General features: G+C 42.5%; 1 protein-coding gene across 1 annotated transcript in view; it reads left to right on the top strand.

The window, feature by feature from the left end:
• Positions 1-4,778: 4,778 nt before the first annotated feature.
• CAV3 (caveolin 3) overlaps positions 4,779-27,618 on the top strand; it is a 31,086-nt gene continuing 8,246 nt past the window's right edge. Inside the window, exon 1 of the mRNA XM_006888898.1 lies at positions 4,779-4,969. Within this exon, the coding sequence (XP_006888960.1) occupies positions 4,850-4,969 (120 nt within the window). The 5' untranslated portion in view covers positions 4,779-4,849. The remainder of the gene's footprint in view (positions 4,970-27,618) is intronic.

A 27,618-nucleotide genomic window follows, 5' to 3' on the forward strand; every position in this document is an offset into this window, starting at 1 on the left:
ATTAGCACAGTGTCAGTAAAGAAAGGGAAGATACAAAAAGGCACACAAGGAATACAATTGGCAAAGGTAAACACTAACGTGCACAATCCTGCATTATCAGCAATAACAAACCACCCATAAGTGGATATCTAGGCAGACAGGCGAGACAGGAACAGGCAAAGTGGGTTTGCAGATGATATTTCTACATTCATAATAGTATATGCTGTAAATATATCCATGTATATAGCAGAGTCAACAGAGCAAAGTTATGTAAACTTCTTAATCAGAACCCGTGACAAGGGGATGGGGAAGGTGTGGACTACACGAGGTGACACAGCCAGAGGAAGGGACAGAACAATTGTTGTCTGTAAAGTTTTGTAAAATGCTTCAGCAGAGATTTATTCTTTTTTTTAAAATTAAAATATCTCTGTAGATTTTGGCTTATTAGAAGAAATACATTTTTCTAAGTCCAGCTTACATGTTTTAATACACCTACAAGGCTGAAGTTTGATGCTAATTTACTCTTTGAATGTTGTAACTACAGCCTTCAATATGGACTGCATCTCAATATCAAGAAGACAACAATTTTCACCACTGGACCAATAGGCAGTGTCAGAATAGGTGGAGAAAAGATTGAAACTGTCAATGACTTCATTTTACTTGGATTCATGATGAACACCTCTGGTACAAGCAGTCAGGAGATCAGGAGATGTATTGCTTTGGGCAAGTCTCCTGTCAGGGACATCTCCAAAGTGCAGAGATGCAATGATATTAGCTTGAAGACTAAGGTGCACTTAATTCAGATCATAGTCTTTCAATCACATGTTATGCATCTAAAAGCTGGACAATGAGTAAGGATGCAGAAGAATTGACGTCTTTTGAGTTGTGATGTTGGAGAAGAGTACTGAATATCCATGGTCTACCAGAAGAGCACAGCTATGTCTTGGGAAAAGTACAGCCAGAATGCTCCTTGGAGGCAAGGATGGTGAGGTTTCATCTCATATGCTGGGTATGTTGCTAGGAGAGGGAGGCTATTCCCTGGAGAGGGGCATCATGCTTAGTAATGTGAAGTGTTGATGAAAGAGAAGACCCTCAACAAGAGGGATTGGAACAGTGACTGAAGCAATGGGCTCAAGTATATCAAAGATGGTGGGGATGGCACAGGATAGGGAAGGGTTCAGAACTGTTGTTCATAGGATCACTATGGGTTGTATTCGACTCGATGGCACCTAACAACAACAATGTGCTATGATCAGAGTTGTCATTATTACCAACAACAGTGACACTGAATTATGTGGGTCCATGTGCACGTGGTACAAGCAAGCACTCTTGTGTGATTAATGGCCTCTGGAAGCCCACTGGAGAGTCAGTTATGGGTCAGTTCCAACTCAATGGTACATAGAAACAACTGCTTTGTTGGGTTCTTTTTTTTATTGATTTGCTTACAAAGTTTGTGTACATTGTGTTTCACACTATTCTTCATTCACAGTGTGTTTCATACAATCATTCCCATGCATTATGTTTTATAAAACTATTCGCTATTGGACCTTGCCCATCATTACCTTGTCTTTTCTGGTCCCTGCCAGATCCTTCCCCTTTCCTTCGCCCCCTCCCTCCACCCACCAGACTGTGCAACCCTGTGGTTTCACCCCTACCCATCCTCACCCCTCTACTCCCATTCCTTTGCTCTGCTCCCATTCCTTAGCTCCTTGGGTCCCCATACATATTTAAATAGCTATTCTTCTATTTTTACAATAATGATCTTATGCAGTGTCCTTATGAGACTGAGTTAGTTTACTCAACTGCATTAGTTTTACTCACCATTGAAAGAACATGGAAACAGCCCAAATGTCCAAACATAACTGAATGGATTAAGAACGTGTCGTATTTTCACGCAATGGAATACTATGTGCACTCAGGAGCAATGGTTTTGAAAAATACTGCAGGAGTGGCATCCACTTCCTAAACAACATGCCTCCAGAAACTCCATGAACCTTGATAAATGTCGATAGTTATAGAAAGTCTTCAGACCTTTTGTTCATAGGGTCACTATGAGTCATGCTCTACTTGAAGGCAATCATCAACAATAACAACAACTACTACTACTACTACTACTACTACTACTACTACTACTACTACTACTACTACATAACTTGGGAGAGACAACAACTCTTTATGGGGATCTCTGGCAGCCTAGTCTATCCAATTTCTCTGCTAACTCTAAGTACAAGCCTCTCCGGTAGTTTGAATGCACCAGTGACTCTAAAAGAGAAAGACGGGCAATTTCCTCCTGTGCCATTTACAGCTTTGGAAACCCACTGGAGGGTCAGCTATGAATTGGGTCTGACTTGAGAGCAATGGGAGAGACAGTGTGTTTTTCTAGCTAGCAATTTGTCAAATGATCTGATGTTTCAACTTGTTTGCCAATTCTAATTGTAATTATTGTTATGGGCCATTGAGTTTGAACTGACTCATAGCTGACCCTCCAAAATATTTTCACAGGCTTTAAATCATACAGAAGGAGATTACTCATCTTTCTCCCTCAGAGCACCTGCCCTTGGGTTGGCAGTCCTTACCCACTAAGGCATCACAGCTCCCCATATCAGTAAATTTTTGAGATCCTGTTACTGGGTTGATTCTGATCCATATTGATCCGCCAGGACAGAGTAGAACGGGCCCATAGTGCTCCTTAGAGGCAAGGATGGTGAAACTTTATCTCACTAACTTTGGGTATATTTTCAGGAGAAAAAGGTCCTTAGAGAGAGACAGCATGCTGGGAAAAAGAAAGGATTAGCAAAAGAGAAAAAGACCCTCCCTCCATGAGACAGATTGACACAGTGACCACCATGATGGACTTGAGCTTGACAGAACTTGTGCGGATGGTGCAGGGCGGGACAAGGTTCAGAGCTGTTGTTCAAAGGGTTGCTGTGAGTCAGTCAACTCAACAGCTTCAACAAGGACAATTGTTACAGGTGCAGACTGTCTCCTCTCTCCTGCAGAGCAGCAGCTGGTAGATTTGAACCACTTTGTTCAAATCTTGGTGAACAATCCAAAATTTAACTCATTGTGACACCAGGACCCCACACATTTTATTTTTTTAGAATAAAGTAGTAATTAAGAGAAAATGGGTGAAGTTAAAGGAGAGGAAGACTTTTAACAAGATGGACTGACACAGTGACTGTAGCAATGAGTTCAAGCATGTCAGAGTGATGAGGATGGTACAGATAGGCCAGGGTTCAGATCTGTGGTTCATAGGGTCGCTCTGAGTTGTACTTGACTCAGTCACACCTGATAAGGACAACTCGGGCCCTAATAATGTCACAACTAATAATGTTGTGACTCAGTGTAGAAAGATTTCACAACACGATGCTATGGTTAATATTCATATAATCCAAAGATGATCTCAAGGCATAGCACATAGTATGTTGTGCTGCTAACCAAAAGTAGTACATCTCTTGAGGCTCCTATCCACCAGCTGCTCTGTGAAAGAAAAGTGTGCGGTCTCCTCTCATTAAGCTATACAGACTCGGAAGCCAAGGAAGGGTGGCTATGTGTTGGTACAGACTTGACATCAGTGAGGTTTTGTTATTCCTATACTCTTAGAACTATCACATTTAAGGGAGCTCTGGCTACCAAGCCAAAGGTGAGTGACCAATCTGCAGCCCTCAGGCCTATTTTTAATTGTTTTTGGTCAAATGTTCTTCTAGCCCTGGTGTGTCCATTTGCCGTACAGAGGTAACTTGTAGTTGCTGTGAAGCTGAACACTGTGATACTGATGTGTCCAATGTGAGAATGGTCACCCATGGTGGACAGTGTTTGCTGGAGCTTCCTGCTTAAAAACAAGCTTGGAAGCAGGAGTGGCATCCACTTCCAAAATGGCTTGCCTCCGGAAATCCTATGAACCTGGAGAAAGGATGAAAGTTAGATAAGTGTTCAGGTCATTCGTTCGTAGGATCGCTATGAGATGCCTATGACTCGACGACACTTAACAACAACAAAAATTGGTAGCCTAGTGGCAAGAAGCTGCACTGCAATCCTGAAGGCAAACAGAGGCCACCAGTTGCTCTGCAGGAGAAGGATGGTCAGTCTCCTCCCATGTGATTAACTGCCTCTGAAAACCTGCTGGAGGGTCAGCTCTGGCTTGGTTCTGACTCGATGGTACACAACAACGACAACAAATCACATGTAAGTAATTTACAACTCTACTTATCACATTATTCTAGCACTAAAATTAGTCATAAAGATTACTTGGGATTTTGTCTGATCTAGTCCAGGAGGTCCATGTAGGCCAAGCAGGGAGGAAGAGGGGAGTGGCAAAGGAGGGAGAAGGAAGAGTGACCTTAACACAAATGATGCCACTATCCCCTTTCACACACTGTCCCCTTTCATGCACACTGGTTTCCTCACTCCCACAAAGGTAGGCAGAGCCCCATTTGCTGTTATTATGGCCCATTTTACAGATGAGGATAACATAGTCCAGACAGCTCCCTGGTCTGCAGCCCCTTCTCGTAGGAGCACTCACATTGGTAGCAGTGGCACAAGGACCCCCACCATGCCTGCCCTGGAGATGTCCCTAAACACCACACCCCTTGAGTGAGTCTCAGGCCCGAAGCAGCGTCCTTTAAGGCTCTCTTGGCTTACCGGCAGATCCCCAGCCTTAATTTTAGCTTGGAGGCCTGCCATGGGCAGCTTTAACGAGAGGCAGGCTGAAGTTATGTGGGACAGCTGTCAGCCGGCATGCTGGGTGGGGCCTGTTCAGCCTGCAGGGGCACAAGTCTGGGGACACTAAGCTAGTTAGTCTCTCTGCCCCAGCATTTCCAGGCCTTCTGGCCACACGTGTAATCTCTCCGGTGGGCCCACCAACCTCTAGATGATGGCTGATGAGAACACGGACCTCGACCTGGAAGCCCAGATCGTCAAGGACATTCACTGCAAGGAGATAGACCTGGTGAACCGAGACCCCAAGAATATTAACGAGGACATAGTCAAGGTAGGCATGGGCCTGGCCCACCTGGCTCAGAGCACGTCAGCCTCATCAAGCATTTGGTTCTTGAGAGGAGACAGCTTCTGCTCCTGGCACCATTAGCTTTCCTGAAAAGAGATCTTCTGAGTCTGTCTTCACCTTCCCACTCCTTCCAAAGAGGCATAGACAACCTTCACAGTCTTTAGCAAAAAGAAATACACGACTCAGGCTGATCTGGACCAAAGGCAAGTTACAGAGAAAGCGCTATCTCTGCCACTCTCCCCTCATGTAGGAGGCCAGATAAAGCTGTTTTTTAGGGGTGGGGTTTTGGGGGGGATTTCTATAGTCTTCACAGTAGGTGTACGGTTAATTCTCAGAGAATGGCTTCCAGAAAAGTTAGCAGTCGTACAAAGACACACTGACTCCCCCAGAGCTCTGCCCTACACATGAATGTCCAGCTGTCAAGGTGGGGGGGCCCTCCCCAGGTCCACTAGCCAGATAAGCAGGGCAGTGGCATCCTCAGAAGGCACCCTCCATGCAAGGATACTCTCCCCATGGCTACAGCCTGAAGCCGGGCTTCACCTGGGTGACAGCAGCAGGCCCATACTTTTACACCCAGCCTCTGCAATGTACCCAGAGGGACCTTTCTAGGGAAAAACTCCTCCAAGCAGGATCCCCTATACCAGCAAACTCACTGGAAGGACCTTTCCAAGTGTGAGCACTCCACTGACTGGATCAAGATCTCACACCAACACCATTTACAATAGAAACGTAAGGTAATCGCCTATATAATTGTCCATTTTCGAACAGCCACATTGAGGTGTTTGCTGGTACAAATGTTCTACAACTGATTGCTAACAAAAGGCTGGGGATTTCAACCTGCTCAGAGGCTCCTCTTTCAAAAATAGTCCTAAAAAACGCTTTAGTTTTATTCTATATATGTGGGATCACTACGAAACAATTTACTTGAAGGTAACAGGATTTGTTATTTTAGTGTGGGTTTTTAAAATTAGATTGGGTCAACAGATGTATTTAGTGATATGTCTGTCTAACTCAGTATGTCCAAAATAATACTATTTTAGCATGTCATCAGTAGAAAATGATTCTCAACAAACAACTGTACGTTCTTTCTTCATCTTTAAAACCCAGCACCACTCAATTTAGACCCTAAATGCTAATCAAAAGAAGCTGTTCTGAAATTAGGTTTCATAATTAATGCTAATCAAAAGAAGCTGTTCTGAAATTAGGTTTCATAATTTGCAGTGATTTCAGACATAAAAATTTTGCAATAACAGAATAAAGTCTAAGTTTAATTAAATTTGAAGGAAATCTAAACTTTCTCTGTCACATTTGCAGCATTTGAAAGTGCTTGAGACTCATGGTCACCACATTAGCCAGTGGATGCCTGGCTCATTCTGAACAAGCCCTGGACTGACTTCTCCTATATAAAGGAGCCTATATATGGGGCCTCAGTGCCCATGTGGCTTCCAGGACCACACAATCTGGGTGCCCAGAGTGCTCCCCTTCAAGGCCCAACTCAAAAATCATCTCCTCTTGGAAGTCTTCCTCAAGTTTGTCAGGTGATCAGTTGCTCCCTTCTCCCCACACAGGGATTTTCCCCACAGTATTACACAGAAAAGTACTACTGTCTAATCAAAACTAATTAATGATGGCCCAGAGTATTACAGAGTAGAACTTCGCTTACAGTGTTTTCTTAGCTGTGATCATTAAGGAAGCAAATTGCCATGCCTTCCAGTGGGTGAGTTCACATGCAAGCCATTGAGTTAGTGGACCAGTGCACCGTGATCACAACACACATCACATTGTCTTTGCATCTCTCATTAGTGATGGAATGGGGTAATTGCGTCGCAGTGGGAAAAGGGGATGTTATGGGAAACATAGGGGACAAATTGCTGCTGCTGTTGTTTTTAGATTGCGCTGCACATTATTAGGGAGATCTGGTGGCCTAGTAGGTAAGGAGTTGAACTGCCAACCCAAAAGAAGTGATTCAAATCAACCAGCCACTCTTGGGAGGAAGATAGGCAATCTCCTCTTGTGCATTTTATTGCCACTGAAAGCCTGCTGAAGGGTCAGCTACGAGTCGGTTCTGACTTAAAGGCACACAACAACAACAGCATGTGTAACAGACAGTTATAAAGTTGAGAAGCATAATATTCACCAAATGAGTGACTGCTCCAAATAATGTCTTCTCAAAGTGCTTATAAACTTGTTGTATACCACAGAGTCAGAACTGACCATGGCGGATCCTCTGGCAGGTTTTCAGAGGCAGTTAATTGCACAGCAGAAGATTGCCTGACCTTCTCTGCAGAGCAGCTGGTGGTCTTGAACTGTATGCCTTTGGGATTGCAGCACAGCTACTTGCCATTAGGCCACCAGAGCTTCCTGCTAATATACTAAGTTATGAAAAATTAGACAAAATTTTTGATTGGTTTACATTTATGTAATTTGCTGAGCAGTTAAAAAATAATCACAAGTTCAATGACTTGGTTATTAGACTACAGAAATATGTTTTGCTTTTTTAATACTAAATGTGCATTGTGATTTACATATTTTACATATCTATTAGTTATGACATAATTTTAGTAAATGGGAAGTAAAAGTTTTTATAATTTAATTTTTTCCACCATGTCATTGCACACATTTAGCAGCTATGTATTCATCTGTGTGTCTCCGTGGACTACAAATATATTAAATCTCTTTAAATGCTGTGAGTTGGGAATTTTCAAATCACTTATCTATCTTTTGAAATTAGGGAACAAATTTGCCAACAGATAAGCACTATATATATGAATTATTATTGTTGTTATATGTCATCAAGTCATCTGTGACTCATACATAATGACCCTATGTACAATAGCTCTCAACCTGGTCATATCCTGAGCCAATCTCACTGTCTCCGACACACCAGTCACTGTGTCAATCTACCCAGGATCTTCCTTTCCTGCGTTGTGCCTCCATCTTTCTAAGCATGATATCCTTCTCCAAAGACTGGTCCCTCCTGGCAGTATGCCCAAAGTATGTGAGAATAGAACTTCAAAATCCTTGCCTCCAGAGAACAACTTGGTTTCACCATCTCCAAGACAGACCTATTTGTTCTCTTGGCAGTCCATGGTATGTTCAATACTCTTCTCCAGCACCACAACTCAAAGGCATTGATTCTTCTCCTTTCCTCTCTGGTCATTGTCTAGCTCTCTGATGCATAACAGGTAATTGTGCACATTAGTCTTTAGACTGATAGCATTGCTCTTTAGCACTCTAGAGTGATCCCTTACAGCAGATTTTTCCAGTGCAATTTGTCTCTTGATTTCCTGGCTACTGGTACCAAGAGTATTGATTGTGGACCCAAGCAAGCTGAAATTGCTAACAATCTCAATCTCTTCTCCATCTATCATAGTGCTGCCAATTGGCCCAGTGGTGAGAATCTTTGTTGATGTTGAGCTTCAGTCCATATTGAAGACTGCAGTCCTTGACCTTCTGCAGCAAATCCCTTAGGTCCTCAGTTTCAGCAAGCAGGGTTGTGTCATTTGCATAATGCCTGTTGTTGATGAGTCCCCCTCCAATTCTGATGTCACATTATTCCTCATAAAGACCAGCCTCATGGATGATATTTTCCACATATAGTTTGAAGAGATATGGAGAAGGGTGCATCCCAGACACATGTTTTTCCTGATTTTGAGCCATGCAGTGTTCCCTTGCCCTGTTCTGAAGACTGTCTCCTGGTCCAAGTATAGGTTTCACACGAGCACAAACAGGTGTTCTGGGATTCTCATTCTTCTCAATGTTAGTCACAATTTATTGTGACCCACACAGTCAAATTCCTTTGCATAGTTAATGAAGCACATAGACATTCCTCTGGTACTCTCTGTTTTCAGCCAAGATCCGTCTAACATTGGCAATGATGTCCCTAGTGCCTCAGTCTCTTCTAAACCCAGCCTGTACTTCTGTTAGCTCTCTGCTTATGTGCTATTGAAGTCATTTTTGGATAATCTTCAGCAATATTTTGCTTTTGTATGATATTAATGCTATAGTTTATTCCATGTGATCAAGGGAAAATAGAGCTAGCCTTGACTTTAACAGATTGATTTCAAATCCAGAGTCTTCTACAGAAAAATAATAATACACCACACATATTTTAAGTTTTCTATGCCTCAATTTCCTCCTGTAAAATGTGAATCATAGTACTTAGCTCTAGGAGTTAACCAATCTGAGGGCAGCATTGTGCAGTAGGAATCTAGGTGAGAGTTAAAGGTTAGAGGTTTGGAAGTCCCATTCATAGTTCCTGGTACAGAACAAGGCTATGAGAAAGGCAAACCTAACAAGAACATACAGCAGTTGGTAGCCTGGAGAGCATGAGAACTAAGCTGTGGACTAGCATTTACACTCAGCTCTGCCAAACTCTCTCATACATTAGATACAGGCCACACTCCTAAGAGAACTCCACCTCAACTAATTGGCTGCTTTTGGGAAAAAGCCAATCAAGAGAATAATCACACTGCATCAAACCTCATCAAGAGAAAGACCACAACTGTCAAACCACAAAAACCACAGGCAGCCACAAAGACACACAATCTTAAACACCAACAAACTCCCAGCTCCATCCCAAAGTCATCTAAGTCGTATCTGAGAGGCCTCAGAACTGCCTAATCAATAGCCCCTTCTCTCCTTCATACTTAGGCACCTGGGCCCACTTAGATACTCAGAGGGTCACACCTCGATATCTGGCCTCAACTCCCTTTCCCTAGGAACACAAAGACAGCCCTTCAAATAGGACAGGGGGATAAATACAAGCCCGGTTCTCATCACACTAGTTCCCACCCTCTCTCCAACCCATATTTCTCATAAAACTCCCTTCTCCTTTATAAACACAAACACCCCTCTGCCCATCAGTGAAGCTAGTAAATTCCAGAAGAACCAATAGTTCCCCAATTCTTCAAATTGTACTTCTGGATTGAGTCCAAAATCTGGTACAGCACAAAAGATGACAGCACCAAAATGATGTTAATAGAAGGGAGAGGATGCCCAACACCATCATTTAGGACCAGATGAAGTGTTAGCCGATGGAGGTTAGCAGAGAAGAAAAAGGCTTCCACCTGGGAAGATCAGGCACTGGCTTCATAAAGAAGTCAATTAAAAAATATTTAGTGTTTAGTTGAGTTTATGACATTCACATAGCATACAGGTATTTATCCTTTTGTAGGGGTGATGGGACTGCTATGGAAGTATGTCACTATTTCTAATGTGTATTTTCAATACATAGTAATTTTTTTCAAATAAATTTTTTGCTATCCAAAAAAAGATTAAAATGGGAAAATGAAAAATTTGGGAAGGTAGGGATGGCTTTCCACAAAGAAGAAAGGAATAAGCAAAAGGATAGAGACTTTTCACAGCATTGAGAAAAAAGATGGGCTGCTGGCAAGGGTGAGGGAGTATATTGTCCTATCCCCACGTGTGCTCGTGGCAGACATTACTAACCGATCACAGCACCATCCAGGAAGCCACACACTATAATTAGTCAGAGCTGGCACAACAGATGAAACCTGTTTTTGTTACTCTGCAGAATAATGAGCTTTTAGTAGGGGATTTGTGGAAGAGAAGGTGAGAAAGACAGGACTGGAGTTGAGTTATGGAAGAGTCCTTTAATCCAACATTTCCTTTTAGATATATCTTGCCTTCTATTAATTATCTCTAAGAAAGGATTCTTTGGACAATTCACACTGAGTTGTGAATTCTGTTTTGTATGGACTTCAGCATATCAGTTAGTCTGGTGTGTTTTTTAAAATGAGGTCTTCTTTCTTGGAGAGCTTGTTAACATGCCAGTTCCTGGTTCCTGTCATTCAGCAGGACTGGTGAGCATTGTGAAGGATTGGGCCCCGTCATCTCACAGAGCAGAAACCCAAAATCCTAACAGCACATTATTTCTGTTATCTACTTCCGTGTCACAAGTCACCCCAGTGCTCTAGGATTTGACATAGCAGTGATTTTCTGACAGCTCTGTGAGTTGACTGGTCTCAGGGAGTTCTCCAACAGCCATGGTCAGATACAGCTGAAGCTGCCATCACATAATAGTGTCACTAAGCTAGACCATCCTCAGGGACTCACTCACAGGGAGGGCAGTGAGAGGATGGCTGGAAGACTGGACACTGCAATGGCTGGGCCTCTACTCCCATGTGGGACTCTCCCTTCATACAGTGATGAGCACTATATGAGCACCCTCCATTGGCTTCTATGCGGGCTAGATGGACTTGTACCATAGTAGTTTCCAGCAAGCCTCCCAAAAACACAGAAGCAGACATTACCAGGCCTTCTTAAGATTATGTTCTGTGACTACTGTACATTATATCTGCTCCATTCTGATGTTTAGAGTGGATCACAGACTCTGTATGGGATGAGGCCACACATAGACATAACACTGACAGGCCCAACTTATCAGGGCATCCTTGAACGAGCTAACTGCCCACCAAAAGCTGGTGCACGGCTGAACCTAGAGCCGAATCCATGGCTGTTTCTGTTGTTCATCACTCCCACCTGCGTGGTCTCCTGAAGGCAGAGACAGGAAGGGCAGAAGATGCAGGGAGAGGGGGACCAGGACTCACTAAGACGCTGAGGAGGCTCTTCTCATGTAGTCTCTTCCACCTCCTTGTAGCCCCCACATTATCTCAGTCTCTTCCCAGATACCTTACATGAACCCAAACTCCTTTAAGCCCCAGCCCAGGTGCCCAAGTTCCCCCTCGTAGACTCCGAACTTCAAATAATTTTTCCCATTCCAAACATGAAAGTTCTAGGTTCTTTGCCTCATCTACGGGTGAGGAACCTGGAGAGGGGAGGGCCTTGGTCATGGATATTGCAGGATGAATTCAAGGAAAGATATAATGCCGAGCTGACTTAGGCACCACCATGTCATGTGAAATAGTAAATTAATGGACAGAGTATTAGAGTGATTATGAATTATTAATTTGATTATATGTATAAGTATAGGGAGTTCTAGCAGCCTAATGCTGTCTAGAGATGTGTGCCTAGAGCTGTGCTGTCAACGTAAAAGCACATGGTTCTAATCCATCCACTGCTCTGTGTGAGAGGAAGATGGGTTAGCAACTCACATGTGACTTACTGCCTCTGGAAACCCACTGGAGGGTCATCTATGAGTTGGTCCCAACTCAGTGGTACTCAATAGCATATAAGTATATACAATAAATTATAGCATTTAAAAAAACAAAACAAAACCCAACCTGCTACCACTGAGTCACTTCTGACTGTGCCCCCACAGGGTCTCCAAAGCTATAGATCCTTCCAAGAGCGATGGCCTCAGCGTTCTCCCGTGGTGGGTTTAGACTGCTACTTTCAGTTGGCAGCAAAAGGGTAAACCACTGACCACCAGGGTTCTTTTCAATGTTCTACACCCAGCCCAATCCAAAGCTGTTGAGCCAACTCCTGCTCACGGAAACCCTCCATGGGGTTTCTGAGGCTGCAAATCTTCATGGGGAAAGATCGCTCATCTTTCTCCATGAAGTCATTGGTGGGTTTAAGTTATTGACCATCTGGCTTGGAGTCCAACACATAAATGTAGTATGTTACCAGGGATCCTTTTCTATAATCTCTCTCTCTTATCGCCTTTGAATTGGAATTGATCCATAGTTGGTGATCCTTTGAGTTACTAATAGGGCTATAAATCTCATGGGAGAAGATCACTCTTCTTTCTCCATTGAAGCTGATGGTGGATTCAGGGTTCTTCTTAGGCACCAGGTAAATTTTTAGGCATCTCCAACATTAAGGGACAGAGTAGAATTTTCTGATAGGGTTTCCAAGGGAAATTCTAGCAACAGATTGTCATGTCTTTTTTTGTCAAGGAGCTGTTGAATGAGTTTAAGCAATCAGTGTTTCGGCTAGCAGCCAATGTTGGTGTTATGTGCCATTGAACCAACTACAACTCACAGTGCCCCTATGAACAACAGATCAAAATCTTGCCCTATCCTGTGCCATCCTCATGATCTCTGCCGCAGTCAAGCCCATTGTTGCAGTCACTGTATCAGCATCTTGTATGTTGTCATTATATACCTGTAATGAATTCTTGGTCAAACTGTGACCACTATTTTGTAGCTGTTTTTGTCATTATCACAGAGAGCCAAACATTGCCAGTAGACATTTCCTTTTTGCAGCTATTATTTAATTTCATAAGGCATTTCATTTCATGTCCCATGGAATCAGAACCAAGTTATAGCTGACCTTCCTGCACGTTTTTAGAGGCAATAAATTGCATGGAAGGAAATTATCCATCTTCCTCTCAAAAAGAGGTGGTGAATTTGAACTAGGTGGCTTTGGTTGGGCAGTTCCTTAACACTAGGTGACCAGGTTTTCAAAGAAAACCTGTTCAGAGGTGGATGGTCAGTCTTCCAATTCTGTTTTAATCTCAAAGCTGTGCTGCAACTTGTCCACCACGGGTAACCCTTCCGGCATTCAACACACCAGTGGCACTGTTTCTAACATAGTTTTCTACAGCAACTCACACCTTACATCAATACAGTAGACTGATAGACAAGTGCTGTATTAATAAGAGAAAATAATAAACAAATTAGTATATAAGTACCCAACTATAAAGGAATTGGCCTACAAATTAATCCCCAATATAATGGACTGACAGAGAGGTGTGTTGTATCTCTAACAGTAAATCATAAAGACAATCAGGCAAACAAATGTTATGGTGCAGAACACCTTTTCTGGCCCCGACTGAGACTCTAAGTGAAAGGGTAGGATGGAGACCTGGATGTGGGTATTTGGCCCAGTCAGTGGATCACCTGGGTCTTTGGGGCTGGTGCATGGCACCAGGCATGAGATCTGAGAGCTGTCAGGGCCAAGCACCTGCCCAGGTCTGGCTGGGGTGGGGCTGCCTCTGTAGATGCACCTAACCTGACAGTCTGCACAGGATTCAGATTTATTATATCTGTGGAAAGAATTGTTGGCAAAGCTCAATATCAGAAGTCAGAATCCGTTGTTGACTGTGGAACAGACTATCAATTACTCATGTTCACATTCAAATTGAAGCTAAAAAAGATGAAAACAAATACACAAGAAGCAAAACACGACCTTGAGTCTTTCCTCCTGAATTAAAAAATCATCTTATGAACAGACTTGAAGCATTGATCATCAATGACCGAAGACCAGAAAGCTGTGGAATGAAATCAAGGATCTCATCCATGAACAGAGCAAAAGGTCATTATGAGGACAGAAGAGAAAGAAAAAGCCAAAATTGATGTCAGAAAAAACTATGAAAATTGCAGTAGAACACTGAGAAGCCAAAACAAAGAAAAGGTGCTGAAGTAAAAGAGTTGGACAGAAGATTTCAAAGGGCAACTCGAAAAAACAAAGTATTATAATGAAATGTGAAAAGAACTTGAATCAGAGAATGAAAAGGGAATAACTCTCTTGGCATTTCTCAAGCTGAAAGAACTGAAAAACAAATTCAAGTCTCAAGTTGCAATACTGAAAGAGGCCATGGGCAAACTAAGCTTTAAAAGAAGATGAAAAAAAATACACAGATTCACTGTACCAAAAATAATTGGTCACATCAGAACTTCTGTGAAAAACTATTTTAATTTTGTAAGTAAACTGGTATTTTTTAAAAAGAATAAATAAATTGCACTTCATCAAAATTAAAAACCAACAACAACAATTTGTCAATACAGAAAAATTTGAGGAAGCATCATCTGAATAGTAATTAAAAAGTTCAAGTTACACTGAAGACACTGGCAAAAAGTAAGTCCCCAGGAATAGAGGGGATATCGATTGACATTTTCCAACTAACAAGTGCAACCCTAGATGTGCTCACAAGTATTGTTGTTTGTTGTTGTTATATGCCGTCGAGTCGCTTGCGACTCATAGTGACCCTATGTACAACAGCACTAAACTCTGCTCTGCCCTGTGCCAATCGCACTGTCTCTGACACTCCCATCCTGATTATCCCAGTCACTGAATCAATCCACCTCATAGAGGGCCTTCACCTCCTGCGCTGTCCCTCCACCCTCCCAAGTATGATGTCCCCTCCGAGGACCTGTCTCTCCTCACAACATGTCCAAAGTATGTTAGACAGAGCCTCAAATCCTTGCCTCCAAGGAGCCACCTGGTTTAACCCTTTCCAGGACGAATCTATTTGTTTTCCTAGCAGTCCATGGTATTCTCAATACTCTTCTCCAGCACCACAGCTCAAAGGCATCAATTCTTCTATCATCCTTGGTCATTGTCCAACTCTCTGATGCATAACAAGTGATTGTGAAGACCATGGCCTGTATCAAACGCACCTTAGTCTCCAGGGAGACACCAGTGCTCTTCAGTACTCTGGAGAGGTCCCTAACAGCAGACTTTCCCATGGCAATGCGCCTTTTAATTTCCTGGCTGCTGGTGCCAAGACTGTTGACTATGGAGCCAAGCAAACTAAAGCTGTGTATAATCTCAATCTCTTCACCATCCATCCTGATGCTGCCAATTGGTCCAGTGGTGAGAATCTTTGTTTTCTTGACATTGAGCCTCAATCCATATTGCAGGCTGCAGTCCTTAACCCTCTGCAGCAGATGCTTCAGGTCCTCTTCAGTTTCAGCGAGCAGGGTTGTGTCATCTGCATAACACAGATTATTGATAAATCGTCCACCAATCTTGACCCCACATTTCTCCTCATAGAGCCCATCCTCCCGGATAATCTGTTCTGCATACAGGCTGAAAAGGTATGGAGATAGGATGCATCCCTGGTGTACACCCTTCCCAATTTTGAACCATGCAGTGTTCCCTTGCTCTGTTCTAACAACTGCCTCCTGGTCCAAGTATAGCTTTCGCATTAGCACGATCAAGTCTTCTGGGATTCCCATTCTTCTCAGAGTCAGCCACAGTTTGTTATGATCCACACAGTCAAATGCCTTTGCATAGTCAATGAAACACAGATAGACATTCCTCTGGTATTCCCTGCTTTCAGCTAAGATCCATCTCACATCAGCTAAAATATCCCTAGTACCACGACTCCTTCTAAACCCAGCCTGGACTTCTGGTAGTTCTCTGCTGACGTGCTGTTCCAGTCGTTTTTGGATGATCTTCAGTAAAATCTTGCTTGCATGTGAAATCAGTGAGATTGTTCTATAGTTTCCATACTCAGTTGGGTCACCTTTCTTTGGGATATGTGAGAAAAAGTATATGTGAGAAAATTTGGTTGACAGCTGCCTGGTCAACTGACTGGGAGAGATCCATATTTGTTCCCATTCCCAAGAAGGGTGATCCAACAGAGTGAGGGAATTATTGAATAATATCATTAATATCACTTGCAAGTAAAATATTATTTAAGATCATCCAAAACCAGCTAGAACAGTAAATTGACACAGTACTGCTAGAACTTCAAATTGGGTTTAGAAGAGGCACCAGGGATATCATGGCTGATGTCAAATGGACCCTGGCTGAAAGCAGAGAATACAAGAAGAATGTTTATGTTTTACTGACTAAGCAAAGGCATTTATTTGACTTTGTGGATCACAACAAACTATGGCTAACCTTAAGAATAATGGGAATCCGAGAACACTTAATTGTGATCGTACAAAATGTATACCTAGACTAAGAAGCTGTTGTCCAAATGGAGCAAAGGAACACTGTGTGGTTTAAAATCAGAAAAAGGCATGCATCAGGGGTATGTCCTTTCTCCATACCTATTCAGTCTGTATGCTGAAGAAATATTTATGAAGCCAGACTCTATGAAGAAGAATGTGGCATCAGAATCAGATGAAGCCTCATCAACTACCTGCATAATGGAGATGACACAACCTTACTTGCTAAAAGTGAGGAGAACCTGAGGCACTTGATGAAGAAGATCAAAGACTATAGCTTTCAATATAGATTGCATCTTAACATCAAGAAAACAAAGAATCGTATTACTGGGGCTGTGGGCAATATAATGATAGATGGAGAAAAGATTGAAACTGTTTGAAGTTATTTGATCTTACTTGGATCTACAATCAATACTCTTGGCACCAGCAGACAGAAGTTAAGGAGATATATTGCACTGAGTAAATCTGTTATCAAGGACCACTCCAAAGTACTGAAGAGCAATGATGTCAGTTTAAAGACTAAGGTGTGCCTGATTCAGGCCATGGTCTTTTTCCACTACTTGCTATCCATCTGAAAGTTGTATAATGAATAAGGGTAACAGAAGAAGAACTGATGTCTTTGAACTGTGGTGTTAGAAAAGAGTAGTGAATATCCCATGGACTGCCAAAAGAATGAAGACTTCTCCAGTCTTGAATAAGGTGCAGTCAGAGCCATCCTTGGAGGCAAGGATGGCAAGCTTAATTTCTCATGCTTTGGGCATGTTGCTAGGAGAAACTATTCCTTGGAAAAAGATATCATGCTTGGAAAAATGAAGTGTCAGAAAAGGGAGGAAGATCTTCATCGAGACGGATTGACACAGTATCTGCAGGAATGGGTTTGAGTGTATGAGAGAGAATGAGGATGGCACTGGATTGGATAGGATTCAAATCTACTGTTTATAGGGTCGCTATGAGTCATACTCGACTCAATGACACCTAACAATAACAGGTCACTAGGGCTATATAATTTCATAAAAACACCCTAATTTTTGGGCCAGGGCTTCTTGAATAATTTCTATAAAGAAGTAGAAATTAATAAAAATTAATTACTAGAAAAGTGAAATAAGAACGTTATGTACAACAGAAACTCTGATTTTATTATTATTATTATTATTATATTAAAAATTCCTGGGTTAAATTTCTGTAGGCATTCCTACCCATTTCCTCTGAATTTCAGAATTTACCTTGTAAACCATATCAAAGTAAGCAAAGTGTAGGCAGGAAACACCCAGCAACGACTAGTCACTTGAGTGGGTTTTCTGACTCCAAAAGTAACTCCTTTTACTAGGGATCTTGGCTGGATACTCTGAAAAAGAAACAGAAAACCAGAGGCCCAGGGAGTGAAAGAGGGGAAAGCCTGGGGGTGGGGAGGGGAGAGACGCCCATGGCACCAGTCTCACACAGCACCTAGGGGCCACATATTTTTACTGGGTCTGCAGCTTGTTGTAGACAGTATTGCCCTGCCTTCTTGTCCCTTCCCTGCCCTTTTAGAGATGGCAGCACCACAAACTTACTACTTCCCATTAGATCTACTGGATTTCATGCTGTTCCAAAAATAAACAAGCAAGAGACATAGACAGCGACTAAATGAGTGTGCATTCTGCCCTTTCCACTCCATGGCTCCACTGTTCAGCTGCTTATAGAACCCTGAGGCTCAGCCAGGCTTGTGTCCCCACCACCCTCCAAGAGAAAGCAGTCTGTCTTCCACTTCTGGAAACTAATTAAGAAGTGAAGTCGCTGTGTGCCTCTGATAAATTGGCACTCCTGCTGGGAACGGCCTGCAGTGGATCTTATAAATACCTCCCCCAGCTAACACTCTGTACCAAAGCCCTCTCCACTCTCAAATCCAAGTTAGAAGAACAGCTGCCTCCTGCCAACCCAGCCCAGTCCTCTGATAGTACAGGGAGATCCAATTCACAGAAAATGCACACACACTGGCACTCCCCTGGCAACCACAGGAAATCACTCACATGCCAACACCAGCAGCTTCAGGAGGTGGGGCACAGAAATGATAAAACAGACAGCAGAGAGATCCTTGGAAGTGGAAAGGAAGATTACATCTATCTTGTTGACTCAGACCAAGACACCTGCTCCCTCTCTCCCCAACTCCCCCCGCCATAATTATGACTACTTGGTCTGGAGAATGAGTCTGCTGAGATTGGGGTACCCACTGGTTTTCTGTGGTATTAATAGGTACTTCAAAGCATTTGAGCACCTATCAATGATCATTAATGGTCTAGAGGAGCTCTGGTGGCCTAATGGACAAGAAGTTGCACTGACAACTCAAAGGCACAAGGTTTGAATCCACCTGTTGCTCGGAGGGAGAAAGGTGGGACTTCTCCTCTCACGCCTTTTACCATTTCTGAAAATCCACTGCAGTGTCAGCTTTGAGTCAGTTCCCACTTTTCAGCATGTAACAATAATGTCTAGAAGTGTCAGGTATCATGCTAAACATTGCCCTGGGAACTGTGAAAACAGTGCCTAGCACAAAGTGGTTGATCAGTAAATATTCCTTTGGAAAAGTGAATGGATACATGTGCTGGAGGAAGGGAGGAAACGGAATGAAAAGTTAGTGAGTGGCAGGTAGGCAGGCAAGTGGGTAACTGAGTGATAAATAGATTAATGATGGGTCTTAGCTAAAAGCAAGATATATATTAGAAGGATGTCTATTGTGCTTTATTGATTATGCAAAAGCATTTGATTGTATGGATCATAACAAGTTATGGGTAACATTGAGGTGAATGAGAATCCAGAACACTTAATTGTGCTCATGTGAAATTTGTGCCTGGACTAGGAGAGTGTTGTCTAAACAAAGCAGGACGACACTGCATGGTTTAAAATCAAGAAAAACATTTGTCAGCGCTGTATCTTCTCCCATACTTATTTAATCTGTACACAGAACAAACCATTCGAGAATCTGGACTCTACAGAAAAGAATGTGGCATCAGAATCAGAGGAAAACACATCAACCACCTGTGTTGAGCAGATGACAAATCTTGCTTGCTGAAAGTGAGGATCACTTGAAACTCTTGCTGCAGAAGATCAAACACTACAGCCTTCAATATGGATTACATGTCAGCATCAAGAAAACAAAAATCTTGACCACTCGATCAACAGGCAATATCCTGATAGATGGAGAAAAGATTGAGGCTGTCAATGATTTCATCTTACTTGGATCCACATTCAACACCTTTGGTACCAGCAATTAGGAGATCTGGAGACATAATTGCTCTGGGAAAGTCTGCTTTCAGAGATTTCTCCAACTTACTGAAGAACAATAATGTCAGCTTGAAGACTAAGGAGTACATGATTTGAGCCATGGTCTTTTGAGACATTTACTATGTATCTGAGTGCTGGACAATGAATAAGGATGACAGAAGAATTGATACCTTTCAGTTGTGGTGTTGGAGAAAAGTAATAAACATCCCATGGACTTCCAAAAGAATAAAGAGAAGATATGTCTTGGAGAAAGTGCAGCCAGAACACTTCTTGGAGGCAAGGATGGCAAAGCTTCATTTTACATAATTTGTGCATGTGGCTAGGAAAGACTATCCCATGGAAAGGGACATTATGCTTGGAAAAAAATGGAAAGCCAGTGAAGGTGAAGAAGACCCTTGACAAGAAGGATTGCCACGGTGGCTTGAGCACTGGGCACAAGGATAGCAGGGATGATGAGGATGGCACAGGATAGGGCCAGGTTCAGGCCTGTTCATAAGGTCATCGAGTTGTGGTGAATTTGACAGCACCTAACAACACCACCACAATGGATCAAAGTCCCTGGGAATTGTGGTTGATGAAGTGATCAGCTACTAACTGAAACTTTGACTACGCGGAGGTGCCTTTCCTTGTGCTGTTGTGATGTTTTTGCATGCCGTTGAGTCAGAACTGACTCATATAGCTCTCCTGCCAGTGTGTGTTCAGAAGCAGTAAATCCCACAGGAAAAGATTGCTCATGCTACTTCTCTGGAGCATCTGGTGTATTAAAACACTTGCCCTCAGGATTACAGCACAGCTTCTTACTAGGTCACTAGAGCTCAACATATAATGCACCAGGGCTCCTTCCAAACTCCACAGTCCTACAAATTCATAGCCATCCATAACTTCTTGGAAGCCCTTCTAGGAAGAAGTGACTTCCTTCCAAAAAAAGCAGGGCCAAGTGACTTCCTTCCAAAAAGCTTTCCCTCCAGCCCTCTCATCCTATATAGGAGCCATTTAAGAAATTAGATGATCCCTGCTGACATTTCCAGAATAGAAATCTGGGTCCCTTGACTCCCCGAAGTAACTTCTCCATATCACTTGTAGTCTGGAATTTCACTCTGTTAAATTGGTCTTCTGAATGAAGATTAGGTTCTTTCGCTATGAAACTGGGAATGCACTCAAGTGATGATGCTTTTGTAGGACAGAACGATGGCAGAATGTTCAGTGACAGGATGTTTGCCTTCCACACTAAAGACAGGACCAGTTCCAGTTCCTGGCTGATAAACTACACCCATAATCACTATGTATCTGTCAGTGGAGGCATTTTTGTGGCTGTGATGCCGAAAGGCTCTAGCAATTATTCCAGATGAGAATCTGGAGGTCAGCTTCTGAAAAATCACCTAGTGAAAACCCTAAATAGGCCAGTCACAAGTGGTCATGGATATGGTGCAGGAAAAGACAATGTTTTATTTGTTGTATATGTGCTTATCATGAGTCAGGAGTGACCTCATGGCAGCTAACAGTAACAACAATATATGTGTTGTTGTTGTTGTTGTTTTGTACTGTTGAGATGGAGCCAAACCATAGTTGACCCTCTATTGGGTTTTCAGAGGCAGTAAATCACACAGAACGAGACTACCTATTCTCTCACAGTGCAGCTTCTAGATTCAAACCACATGCCTTTGGGTTGACAGCACAATTGCTTACCAATAAGCCACCAGAGAGCTATTATACAAATATAAATTTGGAATGCTCTTGACATCTGTATACTTTTAATTTTCTATGATGGAGTCATGAATTTAATTGTGTCCCTCTAAAATGTAACTTGATTGGATGATGATTTTCAGTTATTTGACAGTTATGTGAGGATGTAACCATTACTCTTTATGTGATCTGATAAGATCAGCAGGTAAGCTGTAAGCGGATTAGGGTAGGATGAAATAGCCTTAGTTGGGTCACAACCTGATCTGATGTAAAGAGGGGTTCCCTAGGTTATGCCCTGCATCACCTTTACTCTTACAAGAGATAAAAGGATGGAGAAGTGAACAGAGTAGAGACCTCAGTACCACTAGGGTGGGGGTAAGAGCCAGGAGTAGAGCTTTGAACTCAAAGTTCCTTTGCTAAGACTCTCCTAAACCAGAAGATTGATGCCAAAGCACCTAGAGCTCTCCAAGGAATACCACACCCACAGATGCTGAAAGGAGACAAGGACCTTCCCCAAGAGAGAACATAGTCCCCTAAAGGTGGCACTCCAAATTCAGACTTCTAGCCTTCTAAATTCTGAGAGAATAAATTTCTGTTTTTAAAGTCATCCACATATGATGTTTCTGTTATATCAGGACTAGATAACTAAGACAGACTCTGTTCCCAGAAGAAGGAATGCTGCTCTAATAGACACCTGGAAGGTGGGAGCAGTTTTGGAACCGGACACTGAGTAGAAGGTAGGAGAGTTTTAAAACAGTAAAAGCTTAGATTGCCCACCAGAGAATTATGGTGGAATTATGGACAACAAATGCAATTCCTTCTGGTGGGGGCTCAAAAGAAATTGGGAAGAGTTATAACACCGGACCCCATGCAAGGAGCAGCCACAGAAAAGTGATAACAGAAGAACCAGAAGACAAGAGTAAGACACTTCAGGAACTGACCTGCAGAACAAGAGAGCTGAGCACCTTTGGACAGAAGGTTTCCTGGTGGAGTAGGGTGTCTCCAGGCAATTGTTGAAAAATCTGGGCTTCCTGATCTTCTGAGCCCCTTTGTACCAAGGCTTACTGGCATAGTGAAATGTTCCTGGACACTTTTCAGTGGAACTATACACTTTTGTAGCACTTGGCCAGACAAGGTAGAGGCTAGGCTAACCCAAGATGTCCAAGGGTTGAAAGGATGAGAGGGCAAGGAGGCAGAAAACAGGAGCTGAAAAGACAAGGAACACAGGTAACAGAGCTGCCATACTGTGAAAGAGTAAAGCCATGACCTCGGGGGTCTCAAATGGTGGAACTGTGGGATTTCAAAGAGTAAGGCCACCTAGCTACCTAGGTGTCAGATAGTCATAGCTTCTCAAGTGTGGGGCTGCTGTTCACGAGTGCCTGAATATTTGGGTTCTGTATCTGTTCCCCAGAGCTAAAAGAGTTGGGTCACTACTTGACTGGACTGGGAGAATGGAGGAGCTCAAAACTGAAGGAACAGAGTTACTGTTCCAGCGAGCTTGGGAAACAGAGCTAAAGCCCAAGACTGAAAAGCATCCCCCTAGAATCCAGACAACATGGCCAGTTCCCAGAGTCTAGAGGGCCTCACCACTGCTTAGATGGTCTCAGAGAACAGGGGATTATTTTCAGGTCTTGAAAGATAATGTAAATTATCTAGATAGATTTACAACTATCTTGGCGCCCAGTAGTCATTCATTCCTTCCAATATTTCCCATGTATAGTGGAAATGTCTACCTTGTACCTGCTCACCACTGCACAGATAACCTATGTCTCAAAGGCCCACAGATGAAGAGGAATTTTGCTCCAGGATGGAATTTAAAATTTAAGACTTCTGGTGGGTGAAAGTGCTTTACATGAGACGAGGACATGAATTTTGGCAATGGAGGATAAAGGATGAAAAAGGAGCTCTGGCCTAGTGGTAAGGAGCTGCACTGCCAACCGAAAGGCACATGGTTCAAATCCACCAGCTCCTCCAGAGCAGAAAGATGGGAAATCAACTCTCATGTGATTTACTAACTCTGAAAACCCACTGGAGAACCAGCTATTAGTCAAATGCAACTGGATGGCACATAACAACAGTGACACAGTGCATTGCACATTATGCTGCTTGAACATCAATAGTTCAAATTCACCAGCTGTTCTGCAGGAGGAAGATGAGCAGTTTTCTGTAAAGATTTACAACCTTAGAAACTTGACGGAAGGTCAGAATCAACCCATTGACCGTGGGTTTTGAATTTTAAAGGGTAATAAGTAACAGATTGAACTGTGACCCCACCTAGAAACAAAGCCAAATAAACCCCTACAGTTATATGTAATTATTTCTGGTGATGAGATGAACCAATTATTTGTAAGGGAATGAGGATGGAAAGAGAGTTTCCCTGGGGTGTGGCCTGAGCACAAGAGATCACAGAAGAGCAAAGCGAATAGAGAAAGAAGGAAGAGCCAGGAGCAGAGCACATCCTTTGCACCCAGGGTTGCTGAGCTGAGAACTTCTCAGACCCAGGGGAAGACTGATGCCCAGACATATGGCGATGTTCAAGGAAACCAGCCTCACAGATATTCAAAGGACACAAGGACCTGAAGGACCTGCATTCAAAGTCACAGAGAGGAAAAGCCTTCCCCCAGAGCTAGCCCACTGAATTCTGACTTCCAGGCTCCTAAACTGTAGGAGAATGTATTTCTTTTGCCAAAATCCTCCACTTGTAGTATTTTGTTACAGCAGCACTAGGTAACTAAGACACTGACTATACTATTTCATAATGAAAAGTAACTTAGAGAAAAACTGCACAACTAGCAGAGAGGCAAAAGTGGAGAAAGGACCAACTCTCAGATTGAAGTTTGGAAGATTAAAGTTCGAGCTTGGCTTCCACTGGCCCCACACTGGCCCGTCCCCTTTACTAGCCCCAAGTCCTTGAGCAATCAGTGGGTGTTCATTTAACCCACCTGGATTAAAACTTCGAGCAGAAAAAAAAAATTAAAAAACTTTGAGCGGTTTAAAGCAGAGAAGCTGACATTGGGGCATTTTCCCCTCACAGGACCTACTGGTGGTAACCATCAACAGATCAGCAATTAAGCCACTGAGTTCCCATAAAGGTTCTCAATCTTCAGGTGGCTTTTATAGTAACCATTCCTTTACCCCCTAGTTATACTCACATGTTATACACGAGACCGCTGAGGCCTAGTGACACTAAGGGCATCACACATGAGAAAACTTTTATAAGTTCATTAACTAATTTGAGTGAAAGTAAAATTGTTTCTTTTTTTTTTTATTTTTTTTATTTTTTTGTGTGAGTGTACCGTCAAATCAGATCTGACTGGTACAGGAGGAGATTGTTCCTCCTTTTCCCGGCAGAGCATCTGGTGGATTCGAACCGTGTCCCTCTGGGATTGTAGTTGCAGCTCCTTGCCACTAGGCCACCAGAGCTCCCCATAAAATTGTTTCTTTTAATCACAGATTTTCCCCCGCCCCTCCTCTACTTCCTGAATAGGATCCCAGTCACAGCATCAGTGGGAAAGGTGGCTAGAGTCACTTTGTCACTTTGTGTAAACATTCTGTACAGTGTCAGAGGGAAGGCTGGAGATGGAGGGAAGCCTCAAGTGACTGTAGACTGCAGGCCCAGAGCTAGAAAATAAATGCTTCCTTCACCATGAGATTTTCAGGCCAAGTCAGTCATGCTCATAGGTAGACTCCTTCACTAGCAAAAGCTTGTCCTAGGAATGACTCGGCCTTCCATTTGCCACATGTCAGATCCTAAAACATCTGTGACTCAAAGCCATCACCCTAAAGCAGGCCACTTCTTCTCCTGTCTGGCTCTAGCAACAGCATCCACCGTCCCTCACATTCACCTTCCCTTTGCCCTGGTCACTCCCTCCTATACCCCCAGATAATTCTACTGCATACTCAGACCCTACCTTTAGGCCACCAGAGCTCCCATAGTGTAATATATGGAGGAGGTGGCCAGGGGGCGGACAATAAGGGGTGACCACCCCTCCTCTCCCACCACTACACAATTCCCCCCAGAAACCCCTGAGCCTCTGACACAGTTTTATCCAGTAAAGCAAATGATTAGAAGTTTGGGACCAAAACGATCTCAATCTATTCTCAAACATTAAATGGGTAAGAAGCCCAGCTGGCTGGTGTGGAGCCTGGGTGGAATACGTGTTGTTGATGATTGCCATGGAGTCGAGGTCAACTCATAGTGACTCTATGAACGAAAGACTTAATGCCTTTCCATAGCTAGCATTGCTTTTCCTGTTCATAGAGTTTCCAGAGGCATGTGGTTTAGGAAGTGGTGATATATAAGTGATGATTCAACAAAATGTGTTATAGAACAGTGTCATTAATACCATATGGATAAAAAATCTTGCTGATAATTATTTAAAAATTACCAGAACAATACATCCACAGGTAACTAGCAGAAATTTGAGCTGAATTCAGAAGAGGCCATGGCACAACAGATATCACTATTGTCAGATATATCTTGGCTGAAAGCAGAGGCTACCATAGGAATGTTTCATTTATGTTTTATTGACTATGTGGATCATACAAATTATGGCTAACATTGAGAAGAATGGGTATTCCAGAACACATAATTGTGCTCATGTGAAACCTAAACTTAACCCAGGCTAAGAAGTAGATGACCAAATAGAACAAGGAAATACTCCATGAAAAACAGAAAAGTGTTTTTCAGGGTTATATCATTTTAACATGTGGACTACCAAAAGAACAAGCAGATATGTCTTAAAGAAGGTGCAGCCAGAATGCTCCTTGGAGGCAAAGATGATGAAGCTTCATCTCACATACTTTGGGCATGTTGCTAGGAGAAGTTATTCCTGAGAGAGGGACATCATACTTGGAAAAGTGGAGGGGTAGCAAAAGAGAGGAAGACCCTTGACTAAGTGGGTTGACATAGTGACTGTAGCAATGGGCTTGAGTGTGTCAGAGATTGTGAAGATGACATGGGATAGGACAGTGTTCAGATTGGTTATTCATAGGGTCTCAATGAGTTGTGCTTGATTTGATGTCATCTAACAACAATTCAATCTGTCTGCTGAGCAAACAATTTAAGAAGCCAACTGATATTAAGATTAATGTGGCATCAGGATTGGAAGAAGACTCCTTAACAATCTGTGTTATGTAGATGACAAAACCTTGTTTGCCTAAAGTGAAGGAAACTTGAGATACTTGCTGCAGAATATCAAAGACTACAGTCTACAATATATATTACATCTCAGCACCAAGAAAACAAAAATCCTCCCCAATAAATAATGTGATAGATGGAGAAAACATTGATATTGTTAATAATTTCTTCTTACTTAAATCCACAATCAATACCCAGGGTACCAGCAGTCAAGAAATCAAAAGATGTATTCACTGAGAAATTATGCAGTAAGGGACCTCTCCAAAGTGTGTAAGAGCAATTATGTCACTCTAAAGACTAAGATGTGTCTGATCTAAGCCATGGTCTTTTAAATTACCATGTAGGGTTCCCTTGCATGTATTTCGTGTGTGAAAGTTGGACACTGAATAAGTAAGAATATGCAACCAGAGTGTTCTTCAGAGGCAAGGATTGTGAAACTTCACCTCACATACATTTTGTCTTTCAAGAGAAGCCAGTAAAAAAAAAAAATAAAAATAAAAGAGAGAGAGAGACCAGCCCTTGAAAAAGGACATCATGATGGGAAATGTGGGGAGTCAGACAAAAAAAGAAGATCCTCAACAAAATATATTGACAAGGTGATTATAACAATGGCTTGTGTATATCAGAGATTTTAAGGATGACTCCAGATAGGGCAAGGTTCAGATCTGTTGTCCATAAGATCTATATGAGCTGTAATAAACTCAGTGGCATCTAACAACAGTAATAGTGACATAGAAACTGGCATTAAACAAGACTAGAAAAAAAATCCACATTAGAAAGTGGAACAGACCCAGGAATTCCACTACTGGAAATAGACCTTAAAGAAACCAGAACTGCCACCGAACCAGACATATGCACACCCATGTTTAGCGCTGGTTTGTTCGCGATAGCAAAGAGTTGGAAACAACCCAAGTGCCCATCAACAAACGAATGGATAGAGAAGCGGTGGTATATTCACATAATGGAATACTATGTTGCATTGAAAAACAAGGAACTCATTAATT

The sequence above is a fragment of the Elephantulus edwardii genome, unplaced genomic scaffold, assembly GCF_000299155.1.
Source record: "Elephantulus edwardii isolate Elephantulus edwardi_28Jun2011 unplaced genomic scaffold, EleEdw1.0 scaffold00073, whole genome shotgun sequence".
NCBI classification, from domain to species: Eukaryota; Metazoa; Chordata; class Mammalia; order Macroscelidea; family Macroscelididae; genus Elephantulus; species Elephantulus edwardii.